The sequence below is a fragment of the Delphinus delphis genome, chromosome 15, assembly GCF_949987515.2.
Source record: "Delphinus delphis chromosome 15, mDelDel1.2, whole genome shotgun sequence".
NCBI lineage: Eukaryota > Metazoa > Chordata > Mammalia > Artiodactyla > Delphinidae > Delphinus > Delphinus delphis.
Window position 1 is genome coordinate 50787885 of NC_082697.1, and position 21273 is coordinate 50809157.

Below are 21273 nucleotides of genomic sequence, written 5' to 3' on the forward strand. Positions count from 1 at the left end.
TGTTCCTTGTGAAACAAACCAGTTTTTGAGGTGGAAAATAGCTTTTCCATGGCCACCTAAAATAGCAGCGGCAAATGAAATCCACATTTCTGGTCAGGCAGAATTCAAAGCTCCTGTAATATAAAGGTGATAAAACACCTCTTTCTGGGACTTCCCTGGTGGTCCAGTGGTTAAAGACTCAGCACTCCCAGTGCAGGGGGCAGAGGTTTGATCCCTGATTAGGGAACTAAGATCCTGCATGCTGCATGGTGTGGCCAATAAAGAAAAACAAAAAACACCTCTTTCTAAAATGTGTCTAGCCAAGGAGCAGCCCAACACTCATAAACACTTCCAGTGTTTTTCTGGTTGAGAGGTTTTGGAGCTGTGACTGTGGGAATGAAACCAAAACATTTTTTAGACAATCATGTTTAATTACCTCACAACTGAAGCTGCCTTTGGGGCCAAGGGACAGGAAGGAGGCAGCGAACCCAACACTCGAGCTGCACTCTAATCCTAGGTTTATTCAACACAATTCTTTTCTCTACACGACAAAGTACAAACACAATATTATCTAAAATGCTACAAAGTTACAAAACTCAAAACAGAAAATGTATAGTACTGACTGTACAATAAAAGCCAAAAAAGCAATGTACACGTTGCCCAAGTAACCTGCACGACCACCATGAATACCAACACAACGGGGGGTTCTGTGATGACCGGACAGAGCTGGCTCTCAACTTACAAGTTTCAGAGAGAAAGGGAGACATGGGTTTGTCTGTGTGTGTGTGTGTGTGTGTGCACGCACATGAGTACACGTGAAAAGAACCATTTTGGGTATTTGGCCCTAGAGGTCAGAAGAGGACTCAAGCAGGGGAACAGGGCCAGGCTAACAAGAATGGCAGCTGCGTAAAAGCACACCCTTTCCTGTGGGACCCTGCAGGCCAACAGGTTAGGGCACGACCAGCCCACCAGATGGACCCCACGTCATCTGTGGAATGGGAAAACATGCTCCCAGGCTGGGGCTGTACCACCGCCTGGAGCCCCCTGCTCATCCCTGCTGGCTTTGCCACTAAACTGACTCTCAGGAACTAGAAATGTGGAAGCTTTCTAGCCAGAAAACTGGAGGGCATCATTATAAGCACGACCCCAAACCAACAACACTCCTGCAGCCGGAACTCTGCCGCCAGGGGAAATGTAGCAATTACTGCCTTCACCTTCGAAGCCTGCCCCTGAGTGAGGGATTTCTTTCCTACCGATCCTCCTTCTGCTAGAAAAGTGACAAAAGTGAGTTGGATGGTATACAAGTCACAGGGCAGAGCTTCGGTGGCCCTGCTTATCGGGAGGAGTTGGAGCTGGAGCGGCTCCTGTGGCGGCGGCGGCCAGGGGAGCGGGATCGCCGGCGCACAGGGGACCTGCGCCGAGGGGAACGTGACCTGTGGGAAGAGGAGAAACCACATCAGACATGAAACCCACGCCCCGGGAGCAGCTCCGCATCTGGAATCACAGGGGTAAAGCTGCCTTCTTTCGGGAACAATTCTACACAGCTTCACACTCCAACACTCCAGTCAGGACAGCTCCCTTTGGATGTCCCTGACGCAGAACCCTTGGGAGACACACAAATGTTCTAGAGACCAAGGGCATGACCCCAGGCACTCTCTTCTTCGAGGGCTGTGCAAAGTGCACCTTGACACCGCTAGCAGAGGACAGCCTGACACTGGCCTCTGCCAAGGGTGTTGTTAGCCTCTCCCCTACTCCTCTGACCCTTCCGGTTTTCTCATGGAGGGAGGGGAGGGGTCACACCTCCCGAGGGTCCCTCAATCAGGCAGCTCTTCCTTTCCCCAGCTGGAAAGAACACGATGAGCTCTGAAGACTGCCTATGCCAATGCTGCTTTCCCACCCCCATCATGAGGCACAGAGGACAGGCAGGGCTGGACAAAGTCCCAAAGTCATCATCCTAACTTTATGTTTGTAAATAAGATAAACGGAAACTGGCCCTAACCAGTCCCCTGTGAGACCCCGAAGTGATTCACCTTCTCCTCATCCGTGGGGGTGACCTGCGCCACATGGGAGGTGGTGGCAGCATTCTCCTGGGAGGGCTGAATCGCCTGGGGGGTGGCCGAGGCCAGGGGGCCAGCACAGCAGTGGCAGTGATCTCCTGGCCATCGATTTGTCCTGTTGAAAAAAGGATAAAGTCACAAAATATCTAACAAGCACCTACCCTGGGCCAGGCCCAATGCCAGCTATGGGCATACCATGGTGAGTGAGACAGAGGAGCCTGGGGGGACAAGGACAAACTACTCTGGTCACAGAAAGAACCTCGTAATTACTGTTATTGGAGGTTTCATAAAGAAAACTACCAGGAAGCAGGGAACCTAATCTTAGTGCATTGGGATAGCCTTCCACGGGAAGCACCATCCAAGTCAACACCTAAAGAACAGCCTGGAATTTGCTAAGTGAGGGGAAGAGCTATGCTCCCGCCCTGAGCTGGAAGGTGGTGTTGCACTTGAACTTCCTTCTTAAGAGCAATGTGAAGGGGGCACTGCAGTGAGGAGACCTGGCAGGGGGCTTTGGCAGGACTGAGATGGGGGTGAAACATAAGAACTCAAGGGATAACGGGGAGGTATAATCACCGGAGCTTGGTGATGGATCAGGTGAGCAAGCCCAGGGGTGGGGTGAAGGATGATCAGCACCAGGGTTTTGGATGATCTGTGATCTCCTGAGAGGTGGGGCCCGAGAGGAAGAAGGGACTTCTGGGGTGGGGAACAAAATGAAAGGATGTTCAGGAGTTGTCAAGTCTGTCTAAAGAGTTTGAAAAAAGTGCTTCAGGGAGGTGAGTCCACGTGCAGCAAGTACTAAAACCACGTGTGAATGAAATCGTAGAACGGCAAGGGGAGGCAGCTCAGAATGGAGGCACAAGGAAACCGCAGGACCTCAGGGAAAGAAAGAGCAAAGGACACTGAGGCACAGACCCAAGAATCCCAGGGGATAAGGCACCCGGATCCAGTCCAGGGACTGCTCAGGGGACCAAGCACAGCCCGTGTACCCCCAAAGAGTGGAGGGTCTTCTATCTTCTCAGCTCCTACTTTCAAGGGAACTTCTGAGGTATTAAGGTGACTCAGGAATTTGGACCTATGTTCGCAACATACTTGAAAGGCTCAATTTAAGTAAACACGGCTTAAGGTGGCCCTGGCCTATGGCCAAAAGCCAGTCCAAGTCAGGGATTTCACAGGCACTGACTATGTAACAACAGAGGCAAAGTCATCCTCTGGCTAGCTACCAGTAAAGGCAAAGCCCCCCCCCGCTTTCTTTCTGGAGACAGTGTGGAGCTGTTCCATTCAGTGGTGCACAGTACAATACACACAGGAAAGTCCTACCAGAATCTTAAGAAAACGTGGAATATTTATAATCACACACATCCTGAACGTGCCCAAGTCTCCCAAATTTTTAGCAAGTGCTCAGACTCTATCAAATACACAAGATCAACAGTCTCTAAAACAAAGGTGTGACTCAACAAAGCCAAGAGCTGAAGTGTGCAGAGGGATGGATCATAGTTTATGCTTAACTCATAAAACACTCCAGAGGGATTTAAGTAGATTGAAAGAGTTGTACCTCAGTACCAAGGAAAATTTTGTAGTATACAAACTCTACCAGAGCTCAAGGGCCAAAGACCTGTGAGGCTATTTATCAAATGTATAAGAGGGCCTCCAAGGATGTCAAGATTGTAAGGGGTTCAGAATCTCCTTCCCACTTGGCCTGGCAGCCCACACAGTGCTGTGGGCAGTCCCGGCTCAGCTCCAGCTGCCTAGAGTACAGCAGCAGTGAACTGGGGCACAGACAAATCCCATATTCCTTCAAATGCAGACTATTCGAAATTTGAAGCTATTCACAAGCGTTCAAAGGTTGACAAATCATTCTACCGAATAAAAAGTGGCTATGGGAAATGGGTAAAATTTGTGAATTCAGCGAAGTTATCCTAAAAATGCTGAAATGTTAGCAAAAGACAAAATGATTCAGGACTTCCCTAGCAGCGAAGTGGTTAAGAATCCGCCTGCCAATGCAGGGGACATGGGTTTGAGCCTTGGTCCAGGAAGATCCCACATGCCGCAGAGCAACTAAGCCCATGTGCCACAACTACTGAGCCTGCGCTCTAGAGCCTGCGAGTCACCACTACTGAGCCCGTGCTCCGCAACAAGAGAAGCCAACGCAATGAGAAGCCCGTGCACAGCAACGAAGACCCAATGCAGCCAAATAAAAAGAGAGAGAGAGAGAGAGAGAGAGAGAGAGAGAGAGAGAGAGAGAGAGAGAGGGAGAGAGAGGGAGAGAGAGGGAGAGAGAGGGAGAGAGAGGGAGAGAGAGAGAGGGAGAGAGAGGGAGAGAGAGAGAGAATGACTCAGAGAGGATTAAAGAAAACATTTCCATATAAAAATGATGCTTCGTTATATTCATAATATACTCCTTGGGGGGGGGAACCGTTCATTTGATCCTTAAACTTTGATTGATATTCATATTTGATGAATTTTTTTTCAAGAACCATGCTCCACAAAACATGTTTTTGGTAAACACCCACCCACTGAGTAAGAACTGGAATCTTGAAAGAGCTCCAGGGAGATTCTTACATGCAGCCAGGTTGAAAGTCGGTTTTAAACACACTATGCGTGGTGGGTAGCTGGTCGTGGACAGGGGACAAAGAAACAGGGGTTCAGAGGGGAGCTGGCAGGGCTTAACTCACCTCCGTCCATGTGCTTCAGCGCCTTCTCGGCCTCATCTGGATTCTCAAACTCCACATATGCATAGCCTTTAGACAGATGGGGGTGCATCCTTTCTACAGGCATGTCAATCATTTTAATTTTCCCATAGGTGGAGAATATCTCCATGATATGATCCTAGGGAGAAAGAAGAGTCACTAATGCTCACCCACTAATCACTTGTGTAAGAGTCAGAGAACCCACTACACAATGACTACAACCTTGGCACCTGGGGGTAAATCTAAACACATACATATAATATATTCCATTAAAATGAATTAACCAGTGCTCTACTTGGTCATGCACCACCAAGTCAGCCCTCCGAAATGCTACATTCTAAGTTCACCTTCTGGCAGAGGCTTGCTTCTCCAGCTTTCCACTTTGAAAATTTGCAAAACAGACACACCCCACTGTCCACTGGACAGAAACAGGATTCCTCACCTTGGTCACATTCCTGGTGAGCCTTCCAATGTGCACTTTGGTGGGTTTAGGGGAAGGGCTCCGCCTTTTCCTTTCCTTTTCATCTCTTTTGGGTGGTTTGGATCTGATTGAAAAAACAAAAAATCCTATTAAGACAGTAAAACTCCTTTTTTGGTCTATTTTTATAATAACTACGGTGACTTTACAGCCCCCCGTTTGTTAATTTAGGTCCCCAGGTAATTCACAGGTTTTGGGGGAGAGCCCTCAAGCCAATTACTCCCGGGTGGAGAAGTGGTGCTGGGAGGGAGCTCACTTCGAGCGGGAACGCCGCCTGTTGTCATGTCTGCGCCGAGACGGACTCGGTGAGCCAGAGGAGCTGCTGGAGCTGGAGCTGCGGGATGTGCTGGAACTTCCTGAGCGGCTTGATGCTGAAGATGAGCTGGATCCGCTGCTGGAGCCTGTGCTGGTGCTGGAGCCTGAGCTGGAGGTAGAGCTGGACCGAGACCTGAGGGGCAAGAGGGAGGGGGTCACAGACAAGTGGTGGGAGCAGCATTTCTTCACTGAACAGGCAAGCCTGCACATGCTCCCAAGATGAACCGCTGGCCTGGTATTTTCAAAACCCACTACTTTCCCCAGCGGGGCAAACACTGACATCCTCCGATCCCTGCCCTAAGCCAAAGCCCTTGGTAGGGACAGAAAACAGCATACATATTGTGCAGTGATAGGGAAGGAAGAATGAGCTGCTTCCAACCTACACAGAAGCCTTGCCTACTGGGAGGTAAAGGAGGAGCCTGGCAAGTCAGAGCCACTAACTCAGCTTGGAAGGCAGCTACTGACTAACACAGGCTGGTTTTCAACAGAAGGAAAAGGAAGCTCCAGGCTAGGGCAATCCAAGCACAACTCCAAATCAAAAGCACTTGACAGAAAAGCATACCCCAAGATGTCCCATTCCTTAACATCTCCAGAAAAGAAAGAATCCCAACACCATCCTCTGTATATAATGAGAGCAAACCCCAAACCAGTTTGCCATAAATTAGAGTCTCTATTAAAAATCTGAGTGTGTTCCTTTTTAAGAAGACAGAGCACTCTGCAGGCTCTTCGGGAAGGAAGAGGGACACGGCTGTGGACGAAAGGCCCTGGCAATGCTCTAACCCGTCAGCCCCACCTGGTGCTGCTGCTACCACTGGAAGCGCTGCGTCTCTTTCGAGTTTTATCCCTGCCACGATCCTTCTCGCTTGACTCCTTGGTGGCCCCCTTATCTTTAGAGCGATCCTTGGACTTCTCATCAGAGCGGTCTTTGCGTTTGGTAGGAGAAGGAGCCCTGGATAGTGAGGAAGAGTATGAGATTACATGCCCCTTTGAATGAACCCTGAAACAACAGCACAACCCCAAAGGGCTACACAAATCCCAGGCAATCACAGGGCAAAATATCTGTGGCTTAGGACACTTTCACTGTAAAATTCAAGACATTTCCAATTTTCCCCTTTCTGAGGGTCCCTAGCAATGAGCACCCCCAAAGTAGCACTAGAAAAATCTAACAGAAGGATTACCTAGTGCTGGACTTTTTATTATTTTCTTTGACTCCTAGCAAGCTCTTCTTTTTCACTCCTGATAAATCCATTCTCCCCTTCTGAGGTGTTCAAAGCAGCAATGGCGGCCTCACTTATCTGAACTCTCACTTCTAACTTGAGTCTGAGAAACGATCCCTAATCGATTGCAATTTACGCCAAAGTGCAGCCTAATAACAAGATAAAAGGATTTACAGAGTAAATTGGCAAGGCAACATATCTACTTTGCAATCAAAAGCTGAGCACAGGAGAAGGCAGCAAGGAACACAGTAAGCAGCAAGCATCCACAAAGCCAGGAACACACGGGGGATGAGCACTGTTTCCTCAGGGGGGGAATCCCGCCCCCACAGGAGGCACAGGTAGAACCATCACCTCAGCTTGTCTTTTTCTTAAGGAACGGTGTGGATGGTGGTGTCCTGTTATTTTACAGGCGGTACAATACCCGTTTTTCATTCTTAAGTTTGATGATGAGCCCTCCACAGTCCTTTAGAAATACTACAGCACCACATTTGCATGCAGAACAGAGAAAAACCCAACTGATAGGATTAGATTTCTTGTTTCATTGCTGTAATCTTTGTAGGATACATTGAATATATGATATGACTGGAAGCAAAAACCATTTCAAAAGTGACTGGTACCGGCATCAAAACATTTAATACCCAAACACAAACAAATGAAACGTTCCCCATGAACACTTAAAAAGCAGTAAAATAAGCCGTTGAAGAATAGTCATTGTAAACACTGACTAATGTTAATGATATGCATATGAGTTAGGGGGGGAAGTATACCAAAGTCTGCAACTTACTTTGAAATGCAAGAAAAAATAAGATTGATGGGTGGCTAGATATAAATAAAGCAAATGTTAACAGAAATGTATCATGTAGAATCTAGGTGGTGGTGACGTGGCTATTCACTGCACAAAATTTTTTCAGCTTTTCTGTATGTTCACATTTTTTCAAAAATAAAATGTTGGAGGGAAAAAAGTAGACATTGGAATTGGATGAGGTACCACATGTAAGGGTTTAGCCAAGTGCCTGGACTGCCATGTACTCAGTGAACAAGCAATAGTAAATATTACTCAAGAACAAACAATTAATTATGTGCCCTGTTTCCTCAGGACTGTTGTCTTTAGTATTTCCACTGAGGTTTTGTACAATCTGCTTGAGTTGCAAGCAAAGATCTCGGGATGTCAGCCTCAACTACCTCTAGCTCACCTTCCTGTAAGTAACTTGGACACGGCACACCAATCGGGATCCTGTTTCCACGTGAATAGTGCTGCCAAAATGCTGGATAAACATTCTGACTGAAGAAAAGAGTACCCAGCTTTGGACATGCAAGTGAAGTACAAAAGAGAATGTCACTTTTGCTGCTCTTTTCCAGGACTATAAAATTTTTAAAGATGTTTTGTTTTAAAATAATAAGGTACTATAGACACCCAGCAGGCAACATTGGATAAGGTTAGTGTCCTTGGACAATCAGTGAGTATAATTCAATGGTTAAGAGTCTGGAGTCAGCCTGCCTGGGTTTGATTCAAAGCTCTGTTGTGTGACCTTGGACAAATCACTTAACCTTTCTGAGCCTCAAGTTCTCATCAGCAGTACAGTGACACAGACAGTTCCTACACCTCATAGTTATCAGGGACATAAACCAAATTAACCCATAAAGGAGTTAATTTGGCACCTAGTTAAGGCTCAATAAACGGTAGCTAATGTTAGAAGAGAGGCTCTGGAGGCTCTTCTCCCACATAAATTCTTGACTCTAAAGTCACACACAGTCTCTGAATGCTCAACAGGGGTCCCTGGATTGCCCCTATTAGGGTCACCAAGAGCAGCACTGTCCAATAGAAAGAGTGCCAGCTACAAGAGTACTCTAAAATTTTCTAGTAGCTGCATTACAAAAAATCTTGGTTAACAGATAAAGTTAACTATTAGTAATATATTTATTTGACATGCTACACACCAAGTATTATCTTTTCACCAATCAGTATACAAATTCATTAATAAAACATCTACACCTCCCCATACTAAGTCTTTGAAACACCTCAATTTGAACTAGGTATATTTCAAGTACTCAATAGCCACGTGTGGCCAATGGCTACCTTATTGTTTAACTGTCCCAGAATGCAGATTCCTGGACCCCACCGCCGTCCTAAAGATCTGCCCTAATGTACTTTGTGAAAACAAGCACCACCGGTTATTCTTAAAACACTAAAAATTAAGAACCACAGAGTAAGTGAACGCTTTGCTGGGCGTGGCCTGAGTACTAGAAAGCAAAGGTTGAGGTTCTCTGTTTACACAAGTTCAGGTAACAGCACAGGACCTTGATTACCTCCCCCATCCTCCGGAAAGGTGCGCGTCCAACAGCCAGAGAGAGGAGAGAACAATTAGTTAAATCTCGAGTAGATGGCGTTTCAGCTCACATCTTCAGAGCACCTTCCCCATTTAAAAGTACATTTTAGGCACAATTCATGCGAAATAACAAAGAGAAAAAGCCATGCCTCTCCTCCATCGATTTTAACCTTCCCGTATCCTCCCTCCTGGGGTTACCCGTCAAACTGAGCTCCAAGACGTTAGGGGCCTATCCCCAAGGACTAGCACCGAGAACGGCACACAGGAACCCGGCAGACGTTCGTGGAGTCGATGTTTGAATTAACGGCTTCGAAGGGAGGGTCAGTCGGTCACCCAGGGCATCCCACAAAGCAACTCCGCACCCACCGGCACCGGCCCCACACGCGATCTCGCCGCCCACCGTCCGCGTTCACTCACAACTCCCCAGTCCAGGCGCCGGGCCGCGAGCACTTCCAGGGTAGGGCCCGGCGTTGCGGGCCTGGGTCTCCAGCCCGGCGAGAAGGCCCCGAGGGCGGAGGCCGAGCTCCCGGCTGCTCCGAATTCCGGGGGCCTCACTGGGCCCGCCGCAGAGCGGACGAAGCGAGGGCGCCCTTCCGCCCGCCGCGGCCCCGACCACTTCCGGGCCGCGGCCTCGGCGCCTCCCACTCAGCCCGCCCCGGGCCACACTCTTTATTCTCAAACACTGTACCGCGCCGCTAGGCCGCCGTTGTCACCGCGTGGCCGGGGAGCAGGCCGGCTCCACGATGCGCCCCGCCGAGCCTGGCGGGCGGCCCCTGAAGCTTGGATGGGGTCGGATTCCCCCTACTTACATCTTCCCGCCGCCACGACCTCCGCTCGCTCTCCTCAGCCTCTGACGCGGGCGCCGCTCTGGCGTCAGGATTAGGGAGCGGGAAGGCACCCTCGTCCGGCGCGCAGCGATGACGTAGACCGCCTCAGCCAATGAGTGCGAGTGAGGAGAGGGTTAAAGGGCCAAGGCCTTTTTGGGGAGAGAGGAGTCGGGGCGCTTATACTCTGTCTCCCTCTCTGGAGGGGCGACTGGGGCTGTCCCGGGCTAGCTGCACCCCTCATGGGGTCGGCAAGCTGGCAGCTCTCTGGGGCTGGGAGGACTGCGCTGTGTGGGTAGCTCGCGGGCCGGCGCGGAGCGGGTTAAGGGGGCTGTGGCCCCGCCCCTATCCGTGCGCGTGCGCACCGGGCTCGCGGCGTGCCTCCCGGCTTGCCTAGGCGCTTGTCTCCAGACCCCGCAGCTTCGCGCTGGGAGAGGCCGGGCGGCGGTGTTAGGGGAGGGGTGTGCAGGTGCTGCGGCCTTTGGCGGCAGGCCGTGGGGACCCGCATGGCAGAGGCGGCTCAGCGGGCCGGGCCCATTGCGGAGATGGGTTCTTGCGATTACCACTAGTGGTGTGAGGGGTTACCGTGTAGACTCAGCTTCTGCGCCGGCGGAATTCGGCCTGGTGGGCAAGACGGGGTTGTGCAGCCAGAACGCACGGGCAGCAAACTGCAGGGTAGAAGATAATGTGCAGAAAGGGAGGCGCTTCCGAGGAGGTGTCACTGTAGCTGAGACCCGAGTGGAAGGGCGCGCCCGGCAGAGGGAACAGCTGGTGCGAATGCGCGGAGGCTCGCTGGAAGAAGCCGCGGCTAGGAAGGTGGAGTTTAGCGTTGGACAGAACGGGGAAGATGTGCAATATACGGCGCCATGGCGTCATCCCCTGGCCGGTGGACGGTGCAGGCGGGGAGGCACTGTCAGAGCCTTCTGGCGAAGGCAGGAGGGTGAGGGTTAGAGGCCCAGGACCAGGCAGGAGGCTGTCGGAGTAAAACCGGCGCTGAGTGCATCAGGGCTTGCAGGTTTGTTTACCGCTATGTCCCTCTTCCTCCCGCGCTGTGTCTGGTAAGCAGTCAAAACTGCGTGACTGTTAGTTGGGGGCAGGGAAGGTGCATCCCCGTCCCAGACGCCGTGTGAACAGGTGGGTGTCCCAAGGAAGAGAGGGGAACAGATCCAAGGTGGGGGGAGGAACCAGTGAGGCTTGGAGATGGATGAAATGTCAGGGGAAAGGACAGGAGAGTCCAGGATGAGCCTTAGTGGCCCCGATGGATGGGTATACCTATGTTTGTAGTCTGCAGGTCATTGCTTTCTGCTCCATGTGGTTTTCCCAGCCAGTGGATAGTGACTCCTTTCCTTCATCCAGTTCCTCTGGCCCTGTCCAGGGTGTCAAGTGTGCCCCTAACACCTCACCCTGGGCCGAGGAGTGTCTGAGAAGTTGGGGACAAAAGAGTTCTGGAGGAGCAGCCTGCCTTTTGAATCCTCTCTGCCTAGGCACCAACACACTCCTGGGGGTGGGGGTTGGCAGGCAGAGTCAGTGTGGGTCTGGTTCTCCCTTTGCATTTAGATTTGGGGAGGAGGGGGCCTTTATCTCTGCATCACTGTCACATCTGCCATGGCCACTAATGGAGGCATAAGTGGAACAGAAGGGTATCCCTGGCCGTGCATCAGTGAAGAGACCCAGAGGGTCGGTGTTGGGGATGGTGTGGCCTTGATGAGCCAGGCCTGCAGCACACAGAAGTCTGTGAGGAGGCCACGGCAGCACATTGGAGCCCCACATATTCAGGGCCACGTCAATGTGTGCCCGAAAGGCCCCAAATCCAGAGCCTTTGCCCAGGGACACAGTGACACCCTAGGTGGGGGTGGGGCAAGCCTATGATCCCCACTGTGGCAAAAGGAGGATGGGGACACAGCCAGCTGGGCGGATAGCCCCTTCTGGTTTTGGTTTTTTGGCTGCTGCCACACAGCATGCAGGATCCTTTGTTCCCTGACCAGGAATTGAACCCGTGCCCCCTGCAGTGGAAGCATGGAGTCTTAAACACTGGACCACCAGGGAAGTCCCCCCTTCAGTTTTTTTGTTGTTGTTAACGCTCTAAAGTAGTAGAATTTGGCACGCATATAAATTTTAACACATTTCGTATTAAATTTAAAAGCATGATTTATTCATTTATGAATTTAATCAAATTTGTTTCTAAATATTATTGATTTTATTATCGTGTGTTATCAGCTGTTGAGCTTTAATATTTGAGCATCTTGGCTTTTGCCATTTTGAGAATCAGCAGAATGTGTTTGGAAGGAACATGAGAAAATAAAACTCTGGAGGGCCCCCGACCCCAGCCTTCCAGGAGTCCTGGGTTTCTCCCCTCCCAACCCCCAGTGCTAACCTGCTGAGGCCATGGGAATTGAGGGCCAGGGAGCTGTGGTCTTCGGGGACCTCAGGAGGTCTTTGGCCCAGGTTTGATGGAGGGGGTGGGGCAGGGCTCCTTGGGACAGGGCACTGGGCAAACAAGCCCCAGGCCTGGAGCTTTACACCACAAGCATCCTGTGGGCTCTGGCCAGTGTCTTGAGCCCCCCTCCCTTTCCCCCAGGGCCGAGGGCCACCTGCTGACGATGTGGGGCTGCACTCAGTTTGAGAATATACCCACATCAAGGCAGAATATCCCCCTGCCTTTATTCTCTATGGGCCTGGAGGCCTCCGCAGTGCCTGCCCTTGGAGGCTAGTAACCTGGCACACTGAAAGGGCCAGGGATGGCCTGGGTTGTGTTGGAGGTCACAGTGGGCCACACAGGAGCTTTGAGCAGGCATTGCATCTACTTGCAAACCATGTCAAGGAAGCACTTCTACCCATTGCTGACAGGCTCTGTGCCAAGGGCAGGCATGGTCTGGCCAAGTGGAAGAAAGGGGTTTGGGTGGGGTCAAGGCAGTTGTGATGTCTAGGTGACCCTGGAGGAGGCATCAGAAGAGGGGCGGGTCAAGAGGCCTGGCTTCTGTCTGTGGGGGTGAATGCCTGCAGCCCCTGAAGGAGCCCAGAAGGAGGCACCCAGGAGGAGGCACTGGCCTGTCCTTCTGGGTGGTCAGGCTGGATATGAAAGGGCCAGCCAGCCAATGAGGGTCTGGAGTTGTGGTGAGGCCTCCCTGGCTCTGCGTCTCCAAGGTGTGGGGGCGTCAGATCCTGGGGCCCCATGGGCGGAACAGGCTGCCCACTGGAGGGGCTACAGGGCCTAGGGCTGCTGAGCGGTGGGCTTGGGAGCTTGTGCTGGTTTTCATGCCCTAAACCTCATGTCCATTTCTGCCCTAAGGAGGTCAAGGATAGTGATATCTGAGCTGCCCACCTTGGGGCTGTCACAGGGGACAGGGAGGGGCCCGGCCAGAGAAGGGGAGCAGGTGTGCTGGGTTCTGGGTGAGCTGCTCAGGCCTGCCCCATGCCTACTCTGGCCTCCGCAGCCAGTGGATTTGGGGCTTCTCCGACCTTGGAGGCATCTAATGCTGGCATCTTTGGGGTGTGGGCCGGGCCCCAGGAGCGGGGCCTGGGCGGCCCTGTGTGTTGAAGAAGGAAGGCAGGGCCCCCGCTCCCTGGGCCCGACCCCCAGCTTCAGCCCCTCTTCCAGCCTGCTTGAAGCCCAGGCCACGTGTGCCCATCATGTGTGCATGAGACTCCAGGGCCCCAGTGCTGTGCTGCCTCCTGGCTGTCTCTCCTGGGGGGCCTGTGGGGACCTGGACTGCCGTCTTGGTGCCCTTTCTCAAGCAGTCTCCAGGCCCACCTTTACCCTGAAACCCCCTTAGGGTGCCCTGCCCTCCAGTGGGGATGGGAGAGGGGCTGCAGGAGCTTGCACATTCCAGGGTTTGGGGTCAGACCTGAGCTAAGGTTCAGGGAATGGGGCCTTGTGTCTGGAGGGGTGATGTTGCACACTCGGCCTGCTGGCCTCAGCTGTGGGCTTGGGTGAGCAGCCTAACCCTGACTTTGGTGTTGGAGGTACCTCATGGAACCCCTGTGGGTCTTTTCCTTGATGGAGTGGGTGTTTAGCCCCTCTGGACCCAGGTGGGCCCAGGCTGTCTACCCAGGAGTGTCCCTGTCTGCAGGTATGGCTCTGGCCCTTAGCACAGCCAGCAGGGTCTGGATGAGCATGGGTGGTGCTCACCTTCACACTGACAGATCTGTGTGGGAGTGAGGGTCCTACAGGGCCTTGCTAGCTTATGCCATGAGCATTGCACTGGTACCCGGAGGTGAGCTGAACAGCAGCTGGCGCAGGTGTCACTCAGATGGAGCAGCAGGAATCGGCTGCCCTGGCTGGCAGTCTAGCCCCGGGCTAGCCTTTTGGAAACCTTTCCCCCTCATTCCCAGGCTCTGGCCCCACAGGTGTCAATTTGACTCCCCTGGGGCATGGGCCGTCATCGCCTCTGTGTTCAAGGAATGGCCTGAGTTCAAGCCGGGCTGGGGGTGTGTGAGTCCAGGCCAGGCAGACAGGGCCAGCTCCTCCTCCACCTGGTGGGTGTGGTTATCCCCAGACGGTTTGTGGCCACCCTCGGACCTTCCTTCCAGCCCGCCCTCCAGGTGCTGGCCTTGGCTCACTCCTCCATTTTGCTGGACTCTCTGCCTCACTCTTGCCTGCTGCTTTGTGAGACTGGGTCAGGGGTCCCAGGGACTTGGGTGACCTTGGCTTCCCCTCAAGTTCTAGGCTAAAGATCTGGGATTGGAATTTTCCCAGAAAGAAACTGTCCAGTGTGTTTTGCTTTTCTGAGCCCCTGCAGCCAAAGGGCTAGGGCACTCTGTTGGCAGGGTGGTGGATGGGGAAATGGACCCTGGGGTAGGGCCACAGAGCGGCCATACCCAGGTCTTCCTGGCTGAAGTGGGGTCTCACTAGCTAAGGTGGACAAGGAAGGCATGCATGGGGGGACCAATTTCTTGAGGAAGCCAGCCTGCCTTCTACAATCACGGTTGAGACTGCAGTTGTGTCCTGGTATTGGGGTTTTTCTTGCGGGGGGGGGGGTGCCCGGGTAAATATAAGACTGCATGTCCTAGCGCCCTCGTCTGGTGCAGCCATGTGTCTGCATTCTGGATGATGACAAAGACGCAAAACCACGTTGACGGCCAGCTGTGCCCTCCCGCTCCTCACCCTGTTTCCTGCTCACTCCATCTGGAAGTCTCGCTGGCACCTTGGCCCTGAAAGGTGACCTTGAGGAGGGAGGCCTGCACCTGGATGGAGCAGGCAGATGGAGTCTGGCTCCCTGAGACCTTGACCACTGGTAATGGAATGCCTAGATTGCCTTCTCTGGAATTCGTACTTGGCAGAGAAATAAACTCTTGTCTTTTGTAAACCACCGCGGTGTAGTTTTCTGATGTGTGCAGTAAGGCCACTGCAGAGTCTTTGTTCCACAGGAGCTGTTCCTGTAACCTGCTGCCCGGCAGCCCTTTCCCATGGTGAAGGCAGAGGAGGTGCTCCCCTCCTCCCCGCAAGGCTGCCCTCCTCCTTCCTCAGGGCCCTCGGTTCTGGGTGCAGCTGTCAGGCTGTAGGACAGCCCATGTGTCCACTGACTGTCTCAGTTGAGCCACCGTGGGGCCCGGCAGGACTTTTCCACAGGCCTCGCTCTCAGCCCTGATGTGGTCTCTAGACCTCCGGAGCCCCGGACCAGACTGTGCAGGGCAGGGAAGGCAGGACCTTGGCCCTGGCAGATGTGGCAGCTGTTTGGGGCCAGCATCTCTAGGGACCATCTGGGCCTGGAGATCTGAGTAAAGTGGAATAGGCATGGAGCAGGAGGTGGCGGGGTGTGGGTAGGCCGACTCTCCTGTTAGGGAGCTTGTGGGTCCTGCCCTGCCCCTGGGCTTGGAGGTGCCACAGCTCAAACCAAACCACCAGGGCTGCGGGCATCTAAGGCCCCAATCCTGGCTCTTTGAGGACACTTGGGCCCAATGGTGGGTTTCCAGCAGACCTGCAGATGACCTGGGGGTGCTGCGTGGACCCTAACAGCGGCACCTGTCTGCTGCTCCTGGGGTCCTTCCTAACTGTCTCTCCTGCAACTGCCCAAGCTCCACGCGTGGATACAGTCATGGGCTCCTCTCCCCTGACTGCCGTATGCCTCTCATTTTGTCCCCACTGCTGCAGCCTTGGCTGTGACTCCATCATCCTCTCCACGGCTGCTAACTTGTCTTCCAAAAGGGGTTTCCGATCACGACAGCCCCTGCTTCCATCCTGCCAGTCTCTCCACCTCATCTCCCGTCAACAAACCCACCTCTCCCTGGACCCTTGCAATCTGATCTCATGCGTGTGCCTCAGATATGCTGTTCCTTGAGTCCTGAGCACCTTTCCTCACACCCTGTTTTGTGACATTGAAGGGAAAAATGTCAAATTTCTAAATCTTTAACACATAGGCTGAAAAACAAGGCCAGGATGCCCTGCAGGAGGACACGTGGCCAGGCCATGCTGGCCTCTGCCCTCCTCCATTGACCAGCAAACCTACAGCTGCCACACACCTGCAGACAAGTCACAGCCCACCTCTCAGAAGATGCTTGCTGCTGGGCAACGATTAGGACCACAACCACCCCTAAGTTGTTGTTGTTGTTATTTTTTAATAATATGGAACTAAATGATGATGGTTGGAAGAATCTTAAAGGGAATAAAAGAGCTACAAGAAACTATTTGCAACGTTCATAAACTTTGAGAGAATGATAAAAATGCAAATTTGAAACTGTACCAAATGAACCAGAGTGATGAAAACAAGTCTTTTCTAAACCTATGAATTCTAAGGTAATGTAAAAGGCACAGAGATTCAAATCACGGAAATTTAGAAAGCCATTAAGAGGACTTCCCTGGTGGCACAGTGGTTAAGAATCCTCCTGCCAATGCAGGGGGCATGGGTTCGATCCCTAGTCCGGGAAGATCCAACATGCCACAGAGCAACTAAGCCCCTGAGCCATAACTACTGAGCCTGCTCTCTAGAGCTCACAAACCACAACTACTGAAGCCCGTGCGCCTAGAGCCCGTGCTCCGCAACAAGAGAAGCCACCGCAATGAGCAGCTCGCGTACTGCAATGAAAAGTAGCTCGTGCTCGCCACAACTACGGAAAGCCCGTGCACAGCAATGAAGACCCAATACAGCTGAATAAATAAACAAACAAATAAAAATTGCCGTCTCTCAAACCACTAAAAAAAAGGTTAAAAAGAAAGCCATTGGGCTTCCCTGGTGGTGCAGTGAGTCCGCCTGCCGATGCAGGGGACACGGGTTCGTGCCCCGGGCCGGGAAGATCCCACATGCCACGGAGCGGCTGGGCCCGTAAGCCATGGCCGCTGAGCCTGTGCGTCCGGAGCCTATGCTCCGCAACGGGAGAGGCCACAACAGTGAGGGACCTGCGTACCGCAAAAAAAAAAAAAAGCCATAAGAAATGAGTGCGTCTTATTAATAAAAGGGAGCTGATGCTGAAGAAAACTCTCCTGGAAAATGGTGTAAAGCCAAGTGGCCCTGGAGCCAAAGGCCTCCTGCCCACCCAGCTCCACACCCTCCTCTGCCAACCCTACATGCCTCTTTCCTCACCCTGGATGAAGGGTCTTCCAGGTGGCCATTTAGCGACCCTGATTGTGCACTTGCATTTTTGGCTTATTCCACAGCAGCAAGTTGTGTAAATTGACTACGTATTGGGAAAAACGAGCACTTGTTTTTGTCTGGAACTTGATACAGGAGGCTCGTGCTGGGACTGCGCTGGGTGACGGGGCCCGCAGGCCCACCTCGTGACTCACAGACCACGGTTATGTTCCCTCCCAGCCTTTATTTTGCGGACAGTCACCACGCACTAGGTGTGCCCTCCATGGGTGGCCGCTCAGCCCCATGGTGGTCCCCAACTGGCCTCCCGGCCCGTGGCTCACCCCTCCCCTCACTGGTCACTCTGGAAGATGCTGGTGGGATGACACCGGGCTCAAGGCCGGCTCTGTCTGGTGCAGTGTCCACCCTCTCAGGAGAGGGACTCCAGGACACCCAGCTGCACTGGAAACCAAGACCTCAGTGCCTAATTCAGCTGCATCTCCCCTGAGGACAGCGACAGGCATCTTTCTGTCCATCCTGGGCAGCCTGGTGAGCCCGATGCCCACTGTCCTGCAGGCCTCCCCTGGGAAGCTCCGTGCCAGGTGCGAATGCAGGGATATGGCTGGGTACTCTTGACCCCTGGGTCAGTGAGGCCCCTTCCGGGACAGCTCTCCGCCCAGACCCCGCAGCCTGCCCGCACAGACTGCCCAACACGCTCTTGGTGGGGATCTTGAGTTTTGGACAGCGGGCTTCAGAATGCCTGAGACGTGGACATTCCCATGCTGCTTCCCGGCATGAGGGCGCGACACACCCGGTCCATACTGTGCCTTGATTCTTGAATCCATTGTAGAAAACAGTGATCAGAAATAAAGGTGCAGGATGAGGTGAACTCGGAGCGAGAGAGGATGCCCATCTGTGAGCCCGGCTCCTCACGGCCCCTCGTCCTCAACAGGTGGCTGCAGGTGGGCGAAGCTTAGGAAGACCTGCTCCAGCGAGATCTGGCTCACAGAGTAGTCATCCATGCCATACTTCTCCTTGGCCTTCTCCAGAACACCAAACACCTTTGGAAGCAGAAAAGCCACTGTTAACAAGGCAGGGCCTGGCTCCTCAGCTGGTCTGGGACTCCTCTGGCCATAGGGGATGGTAAGGTCACCAGAGATCCTACCCCTGCACGGGGTGAGCAGGCCCCAGCACCAGGCTTCCTCCTGACTCTTCCCAGCTCAGAGTATGACCTTTGGGCAAGATGTGTTACCTCTCTGGGCCAGTCTCCTTTTTTGCACCATTTTTTTTCCAACTCAGATATCTGAGGTATAAACCCCCAAACCTAGCAAATATTAGGGTGAGTGTTAGAGGAGAAACTGGAAGTGATTCCTCCTTGGAAACAGCTGGCTGGAGAAGGAGCAACTGCTGGAGGTCCAGTGGGGCCCAAGCTCACCTTCGCCCAGCTGAGGTCATTGCCAGGCAGGTGGTAATGGACCATCCCTTGGTGCTCATCTTCCAGGACGCTGCCTGCACAAAGGAGAGACCGTGTCCCCCTGAGGGCTGGGCTGGATGGCCAGGGGAGGGCGGCCCAGGCCCTTGGAATTGTAGCCCTTGTCCCAGGGGTCAGGGATGGACAGACGCACAGATGACCTCTGCACAGCAGCACATACCTGGGAAGGTCAGGTCCACGAATGCCTTGAACTCTTCCAGGGCCTCCTGCTGCCTGTCACTCCGGATCTTGGCCCGTAGGGAGTAGCCACTGCCAAACTTGCTCTTGAGGTGCTGTGGGCTGCCCAGGCACTTGAACTGACCCTGCACCATGATGGCCAGCCGGGTGCACAAGGCCTCACACTCCTCCATGCTGGGGAGAGGGAGTGGAGGCCTGATATAGCACTGGGGAATGCTGATGCCCACCCTCCACATCAAAAGCTGTGCACATGGGAAAGTACTGATGCCCAGATCAGGCTGTTCCTGATTCCCATACTCAGGATGTAGCCCACATGGTAGAGCCTAGGGATTCTCCTCAGACTCTTCACCAGATGCTGACAGGTCTTCTGTCCACCCAGCCCCTCCCGGCCCACCCCTCCTACAGCCCCGGTCCTGGCTTTACCTGTGGGAGGTGATGACGATGGCCTTTCCAGACTCGCGGGCCCTTGCCACGGTGTCCCAGAGCAGGCGCCGGGCCACGGGGTCCATGCCAGTGGACGGCTCGTCCAGGAAGATGACTGCTGGCTCTCCAAGAAGGGCAATGCCGGTGCTGAGCTTCCGCTTGTTGCCGCCGCTAGGGCAGAGAGGGTGCAGAGGAAGGCAAGGCGGATGATTAGCGTGGGCTCCCCGGGTCCCAGCACAGGACCAGGCCCAGTGATGGCAGAGTGTCTCAGGTGAAGAAGAATGAGGTGAGCATGCCTGGAAAGCCCACTTCATAGAGTAGGAAGCCCTAGAGAGAGCTGTGCCCAGGGGGTCGGTCCACAGCCCCACACAGAGCAGTAACACCACCTGTCTGCATCTAAGGGGGCCTGACAGGGGGTCCTGACTGTGCCTCCAGGTAGCGGGAACCTGAGGGGCAGCCCCTCTCATCTGGACCTGCCTGGGCCATGCTGCCAAATCCTCACTGATCCTGGAATGATGGGTGGGAGCTCCAGCCCCTGACCCGAGTGCCCCTGGCTCTATGGTAATGGAGAGCCTGACTCCACCCTGGGAAGGCCTGAGGTCACTGAGGCGGGGGGCAGGGCAGGGGCTGGGACGCAGGCGCACCTATACGTCCTGACCAGCTTGTTGGCATGCGGCTCCAGGAGCAAGCCCCGCAGCGTGTTCTCCACGCAGGCACCGATGTAGCACTCGGGGACACCCCGGAGCCGGGCGTACATGACCAGTGTCTCCCGGCCCGTCATGTGGTCCAGCAGGGCATCAAACTGGGGGCAGTAGCCAATCCGCTGCCGCATCTGGGGTTGGAGCACAGCCAGGAGACAGCAGGTCAGAGGGTTTCTCTCAGGCGATCTGTCTAGGGTGGTCCCTCAGTTGGTGCACAGGCCCTGGCGGCCTCCCACTGCCAAAGTTTGCCGAGCAGCACTTTGTTGGGGTTGCTGGAGGGGCTCGGCTGGCTCAGTGGCCGGGTAGGCACCGGGACCCAGACTGCCCCCCACCCAGGGGTCAGAGACAGGCCAGAGACCAGTCTACCCCGGGCAGCACAGGGGCAGACGGGTGCAAGAATGCATTGATTATACAAAGTGACCGTATCCATGCAATGCTTTACAGCTGACAGATACCCGTTCATTAGACGCTTGACAAACATCTAATGTGTGCTGGGACCTTTCTTTTTCCTCCTCTGTTAAGAGATGTTTGCTGGCAACACCTTTGGGGTGGGGTGTCACCTGGGCAGATGGCATGGTAGCTGGTCTTGGAGCAAGTGGCTACGTTCAGCACAGCCAGGATGCTGCGTGGCAGGCCTCCACCTCCAGCCACATTCGGCAGCTGGTGGGGACAGGCAAGCCTGGTTTCTGTGGATTCCAGAGATGTGGTTTCTTTTTTTTTAACCTCTTTGGGGTTCTTAGACTTCCGGAATCTGTTCTTAATTGGTCTGGGAAAGTTCTTGGCCATGACCATGGCAGTTACTACCTTTCCCCCCGTTCTCTCCTTTCTTGCGGGAACCAGATTAAACGTATTTCAGGCTTCTCACCTTGCCTCCATTTCCTAGATCACATTTACCGTTTCCTCTTCCTTGCATATAATTTCAATCTTGTCTATTTCTTTGAACATAGTAACACAGTTGTTTTATAATCTGGGTCTGGTAATGGCAAATCCAAAGTGGTGGGCTTGTCCTGCTGTGGAGCCCTTGTGTCTGTGGCTCCAGCCACAGCACCCTGTCTGCTTTGTTTGCTTTGCTTGTGCACTGCTCACAGGCCTTG

The 21273-nt window shown here is 53.5% G+C and overlaps 2 protein-coding genes across 7 annotated transcripts in view; both read right to left on the reverse strand.

Annotated features, from left to right (window-relative positions):
* Positions 1–378: 378 nt before the first annotated feature.
* Positions 379–9990, reverse strand: RNPS1 (RNA binding protein with serine rich domain 1). 5 transcript variants are annotated; one of them, XM_060031548.1, is made up of 9 exons: positions 9870–9990; positions 6695–6882; positions 6310–6465; positions 5458–5649; positions 5166–5268; positions 4709–4862; positions 2610–2729; positions 2010–2151; positions 379–1412 (listed from the first exon to the last, which is right to left on the reverse strand). In XM_060031548.1, the coding sequence occupies exons 2-9, from the start codon at positions 6763–6765 to the stop codon at positions 1313–1315; spliced, it is 1038 nt and encodes a 345-aa protein (XP_059887531.1). In that variant the 5' UTR covers positions 6766–6882; positions 9870–9990; the 3' UTR covers positions 379–1312. The 5 variants fall into 5 exon arrangements, with proteins under 5 accessions (XP_059887531.1, XP_059887533.1, XP_059887532.1 ...); XM_060031550.1 differs by lacking the exon at positions 9870–9990 and adding an exon at positions 9749–9767; XM_060031549.1 differs by lacking the exon at positions 9870–9990 and adding an exon at positions 9478–9685.
* A 7228-nt stretch (positions 9991–17218) lies between these two features.
* Positions 17219–21273, reverse strand: part of ABCA3 (ATP binding cassette subfamily A member 3) — a 45198-nt gene continuing 41143 nt past the window's right edge. For both annotated transcript variants that reach the window (XM_060031554.1, XM_060031553.1), the window contains exons 27-31: positions 20123–20310; positions 19479–19649; positions 19039–19229; positions 18822–18895; positions 17219–18447 (exon numbers count right to left, since the gene is read on the reverse strand). In XM_060031554.1, the coding sequence (XP_059887537.1) occupies positions 18316–18447; positions 18822–18895; positions 19039–19229; positions 19479–19649; positions 20123–20310 (756 nt within the window). In that variant the 3' untranslated portion in view covers positions 17219–18315. The remainder of the gene's footprint in view (positions 18448–18821; positions 18896–19038; positions 19230–19478; positions 19650–20122; positions 20311–21273) is intronic.

Bases quoted from the DNA above. Each gene is read 5' to 3' on its own strand.
- RNPS1 (XM_060031548.1), bottom strand. From the start codon at position 6,765: ATGGATTTATCAGGAGTGAAAAAGAAGAGCTTGCTAGGAGTCAAAGAA. The intron at 5,650-6,309 runs GTGGGGCTGACG...CTTGCCCCTCAG, and splicing joins AGTGGTAGCAGCAGCACCAG to GTCTCGGTCCAGCTCTACCT. The intron at 1,413-2,009 runs GTGAATCACTTC...CTCTTCCCACAG, and splicing joins CCCCCACGGATGAGGAGAAG to GTCACGTTCCCCTCGGCGCA.